The 5723-nt window shown below is 44.5% G+C and overlaps 1 protein-coding gene across 1 annotated transcript in view; it reads left to right on the top strand.

Moving 5' to 3' along the window:
• Positions 1–5361, top strand: part of LOC106810314 (protein kinase C-like) — a 22267-nt gene extending 16906 nt beyond the window's left edge. The window contains exons 3-4 of the mRNA XM_014813622.1: positions 2144–2272; positions 4974–5361. Of these exons, the coding sequence (XP_014669108.1) occupies positions 2144–2272; positions 4974–4990 (146 nt within the window). The 3' untranslated portion in view covers positions 4991–5361. The remainder of the gene's footprint in view (positions 1–2143; positions 2273–4973) is intronic.
• Positions 5362–5723: the final 362 nt, after the last annotated feature.

Below are 5723 nucleotides of genomic sequence, written 5' to 3'. Positions count from 1 at the left end.
TGTGAGTGAGCATTAGGCTTGTGACTGTGAGTGAGCATTACTGCCATTAGGCTTGTGACTGTGAGTGAGCATTAGGCTTGTGACTGTGAGTGAGCATTACTGCCATTAGGCTTGTGACTGTGAGTGAGCATTAGGCTTGTGACTGTGAGTGAGCATTACTGCCATTAGGCTTGTGACTGTGAGTGAGCATTAGGCTTGTGACTGTGAGTGAGCATTAGGTTTGTGACTGAGTGAGAATTAGGCTTGCGACTATGTGTGAGAATTAGGCTCGTGACTTGTGAGTGCGCATTATGCATGTGGCAATGAGATAGCGTTAAGCTTTTGACTGTGAGTGAACAGTTGACCTGTGACTGAGTGACCGCTTGCTAGTATGTCGCAGTTATTGGTCAGCAGTCTGTATATAACATAAATCATTGATGATCGCTTGCCTGCGATTCTGCAGCACTTTTTGCAACACACGCGTTTGTAATTGCGTTTGTAATTGCAATTAATTCAACTTTATTAGCATGTTCAGGGATTTTGTTTTTTCTTATGCTGACGGGCTGTTGTTGTTGCGCTCTGCATTCGCTTTCTGTGTATCTTATTAGCGCATGGACGAGGTCTGTTTTTCTTGCTACTGCTGTTTCTTGCTATATCAACTACGGGTGAAGGCAGTTGCTGCTGCTGCTGTTACTGCTGCTGCTGCTTCTACTACTACTGCTGCTACTGCTTCGCTACTGCTACTACTACTGCTACTACTGCTACTGCTACTGCTACCGCTACAGCTACCGCCACCGCCACAGCACTGCCACCACTGTTACTAATATAGGATAATACCGTATACTCTATATAGGATAAAAGCTAATGCAAGAACTGCAGTTTAGAGCAACCCCCTGGTGGTAGGTAACCTTCCTGAGTGTTAAGATAACACAGTGAAAGTAATGGTAGACGGCAGAGCGCAGTAATGAACAGTATTATAATGTCATTGCACGAGGACTATTATAAAAGTATAATTGACTGAATTCTGCACGATATAAAAATTCCCACAAAAGTGCGAGAGACGGGGTTACGCAACCCTGGCATCAGTCGACACCGACGTCACGGGGTCGGAGTTACCTGGCTGGCAGCGTGCCAAATAAGCAGCCAATGTTCGCAGTCCGAACTCCGACGAAAATACTCAACCAATCAAGCGGAGTTTTTCATTTAACTCCAAGGAAACGAATCATCAGCATTCTCGTTCGTTGTTCGCTGACACTCGACCTCCAGAGAACAGCAAAGAACTAAAACAAGTGTACCGGACACATTCGACGAAATCAACGCATCGATCATATCGAGGAAATACACGCAACGATTCACAGCAAGGAATTCAACACATCAATCAACAGCGAAGGAATCACCGTGTGGAGTGAAAGACAGACCGACGAACTCATTAATCTGAACATATTACATAATATACAATTATAGTTTATGACGATTGTACTATTGAATAAAGTTACCCGTTGTCTATATTCTGATGAAAGCTTGTTGAGTTTCACTCCGGCGTCTATCTAGCTACTGCATCGCCGCCCTGCCTCAATGTAGGAGCAAACAATGATCCCGCAACAAATAAATTACATTTGTTAAGCAAGTAAGACCTGTAAATCCAGTGGCGGCCACCCACTATGGCCACTACACTTGTTGTTGTTATTATTGTTGTTGTTGTTGTTGTTGCTGCTGCTGCTGTTGGTGATACTGTTTCTGCTACTGTCGTCGGCTCCGCCGCCGCCGCTGATGTTATTGCCACTGCCACTTCCGCTACTAGATTTTCCACGTTGATTATAATTTTGCGAAACAAATCGACTTTGTGAAATGTTTGCCGCGTAAAGCGATTTCATTTGTAACTGTTCCAATCTACTGAATCCTTTGTAGAAATCTTTGATTACTGCCTGGCACTGAATCCGTCGACGCGTGATTTTTCCCATCGCGTGCTGATAAAGAATTATTAAAAGTAGTAATTAAAACACAGGAAAGGTATTATTATATGCTTCGAGCGAATCCCTCATATACACACCTTCTTGGGGGAAACCTGGGATTACCCTACGCACGTACGTGACCACTTTACCAGTGTCTGTTTCCATGGTAACTCGCCGATTTTAGCCGGCTTATGTGTGTTTTATCGTTGCAGCGTGCGACCTGAATGTGCACAAGCGCTGTCGCTCCAATGTGCCCAACCTGTGCGGGTGTGACTACACGGAGAAACGTGGACGCATCAATGTGAAGATAAACAAGCAGAGCAACAAGCTAGTTGTCACAGGTAAGGATTCTCTCTCTCACTCCCTCCCTTCTTTCCTTCCATCCCTTTTCTCTCTCTCTCTCTCTATATATATATATATATAGTATATATATATATATATATTATCTGCTTCTCTCTCGAACGTTCTGTCTTTATACCCCGGCGAATCCATCTCTCTCTCCCATTTTCCTTCTCGTCCCTCTGTCTCTAGATCTGTCTCTCTCACATAATTTTCTGCCTCTCTCGAGTATTCCTTAGGTCATCCTCTATTCCCACTCATTCCCTCCCTCCCGTCGTCTCTCCATTACTCGTCGTCCCCACCCCCATCTCAACACGTGACTCCGCCACGGCTGCGTGTAGGCTTTGTGTCTCATAATCTCCAGCCGACGTCTGTCTGTCGCGTGAATGCTGCGGACACATTTTACACGATTTCTTGCGCCGAACACTTTTATCCTACAGCCAATTTGATGTAGCGCGCCCTCTGACGTTAATGTGCGTGAATGCGGATCGCGTTTTACAATGAAGCCGCCGTGCCGCTCGACAATGCTGCTACTAATCACGATGACCACACGCGAGCCGAGCACAGTTATGATATCGCACGCAAACGCGCTCTACCTCAGTCCGAATAGATAAAGTGTACATTGCATGGTTGCAGGTGTGTGTGTGTGTGTGTGTGTGTGTGTGTGTGTGCGTGTGCGCATGGCGAGAGGAACAATCTATTCGGGAACGTACATTTGCTAGCGCGCTTGATACGTTTAATCCGTCTGATACGACGGAACTTTTATGGGAAATTCGCGCGCTCGTGTCCGAGAGCTTTCGTACGTACGTGTATGTTTGCGCTCGTGCGTTCGTTTGTTCATAAGTGTGCGTGTGCGGTGCGTGCGTGCGTGTGCGTGCATGCCTGCGTTGGCGTGCTTGCTTATTCCAGGCTGCACCACCTCTTAGCGTCACACAGAGATGAGTTTAATTTAATTTAAATTTAAATTTCTTTTGTTTTTGTTTTAATTAACCGTATTAATAGCCGTTGCTGATAACGATAGATGACTGAGACGCGCACTAACCTAACAGACCTGAGTGCCGCGCCGTATATATATAGGTCAGTAAACGGTGAGACATAATACTTTCCATAGCCATCGCGAGCACGTGTGTAATACCGCAGAAATACATAATAATAAATACGCACTGTTAAGCTATTGTTCTAGTTTGGGGTACAGGCGAAGCTGTGTAAGGCGTGACCCTGGGCTAGCGAGCAGCCAAAAGCAACCAATTACAGGCGGTAGCTTGTAGCAGATTGCCGATAAACAATAGATAGACGGGTCTTCATTTTGGGTATATAATCTCTGGTTTGGAGAGAGAGCGAGGAAGAGTCAGAGAGTTAGAGATACAGACAGATACAGACAGATATAGACCGAGTAAGATACGGAGAACCATTAGCCTAGTAAGTTATGACCTGTCCCGCGTAAACCTAGTGTACGCGCATACCTTATTATGGAGTTATATATAGTACTTATAAAGAGAGTCACTTAATACGTATACCCGTGTTGTTGTGTTCTTTATATTGTGAGTGCGATAGACGTTAGCAAAGGGTGTTACATATACACTCACGCGTAACCACTAATACGATCACGGGTATAGCAGGCAGTATCCCTACACGTGTGAAGCCAGGCGACGTCGCATCACTAATGAGTATCGAAGGGCGCTGTCGCCTGTCATCGCGCCAGCGTCGCGTATCCAGGGGTGACGGGAAACATGTGCGATGCGGCTATCACCGCGATACTGACATGTTTTACATGGCTGTACGCAGCGCGCATGCGCAGCAGCTGCTCTGCTCGGTGGCTGCTGCACAGTGTGAACACTGAGACTAGGCCTAAAGTTACTTCTAGAGAGTTGCGTCAGGGGTAGTATTTCGTTTACAGATAGGTTTGATCTGGGTTTAGGGTTAAGTAGAGTTAGAGCTTAGTCTGTAACCCCATAGAGAACTATTACTATTAGCGCTCGCAGATTACCGCGCTGTTGCGGCACTTCACTGCAGGCAGATGGTAAAGCCTGTAACCACTTGGTTAGTTTCAGTCATAACGAGTAGAGTACCCCAAGAGCGGGAAAACCGCTGCACTTAGCTGTAGATCTAGGACTACCTAGTGACGGATTGTGACCAAGTGCTCAACATTCAGCTCGAGCATTTGCAGCACGGCTTGTCGGCAATAATAGGCGAATGAGAGTAGAGAAACATTAAGACTTTGGTAGTAAATATATTTCGTATTTATTTAGCATTATATTTTATTTAAACGCTCCAAGTGCCTGTGAGAGTGACTGCAAATACCGGGTACTGCAAATAAACATACTTTGGTAGTAAATAGATTTCGTGTTTATTTAGCATTATATTTTATTGAACGCCACGCTCCAAGTGCCTGTGGTCACTCCCCTATCGTTACACCGCATCGCTTCCCATTACACCCGACCACCTACGTTACGTTCACACATCCTACTAGCCATGGATGTTCATCGTTATCACATACACACTTACACCTATGGCTCGAAGGCCTACTCTTTGTAAAAAGCTCTCTCCTCGTTAAATTGCTTATAATTTTTTTAATGCGTCAAGAGACCTCTCCGCATTATTTTTTTTCGTTGTTCAGATTGCTCGGTAAGTGCTCTCTTGCACCTTGCGCGCAATGCATGCCACCTGGTTGCTAGCATGAGTCTTAATTTTGTTGTTTTTTAGATGAGAACAGGATGTAGGCGGTCGGTGGACGATACCTGCCAAGGGGGCGTAGAAACGTGTCGTTTCCAAGAAATCTTTTAAAAATGCATGAAGAGGATTGAGGGGAATCGATTCGTTCCACGGGGATTCGTTTCATTTCCTTATATTACGATAGATAGCGATCGTTAATTATGTAGCTATGTCGTCGTTGCCTTGGATTTTATTGTTTATTCACGGTGTGTGTTGCACATGGTATTATGCATGTATTGCAGTTAATGTAGTCTTTATTGCGCGATGGTCTTTTTTTACTTTGTTCTGATGTTGCATCTCCACTATGAGCTATCAGTCGGTGTTCTTATCTTTCATGTATGTTGCCAAATCGAACAATGAATTTGTTTTCCTGTTCAAGCACGTACAGTTATATTCCATAATACGGGCTATTACTCATGATTTTCACTGATAGAATTGAGTAGATAAGCAAAGATTATCTATTGCTATTATTATCTATGTGTAACGTATGACATGTATCGTTGGTATTTTTGTGTTGGGTGCTGGTTGTAGCATTAGGTGGAGGGAGCTTGATAATTGAGATTTTTGATGTAAAATCAGTGTTTACATTTTGCACGTGTTAAAGCTGGGTTTACACTATCGATTTTTGTCAGCAAATCGTGCCGATTTCAAGCGACTCCAACTCTGCCCCCGACTTGACCCAAATAGAAGTTGGTGTTGAGCTGTTGTTTACACTATCGATTTTTGTCAGCAAATCGTACC

Source organism: Priapulus caudatus, unplaced genomic scaffold, assembly GCF_000485595.1.
Source record: "Priapulus caudatus unplaced genomic scaffold, Priapulus_caudatus-5.0.1 Scaffold431, whole genome shotgun sequence".
Lineage (NCBI taxonomy): Eukaryota > Metazoa > Priapulida > Priapulimorpha > Priapulimorphida > Priapulidae > Priapulus > Priapulus caudatus.
This window is presented reverse-complemented; position numbering and strand designations above follow the sequence as displayed.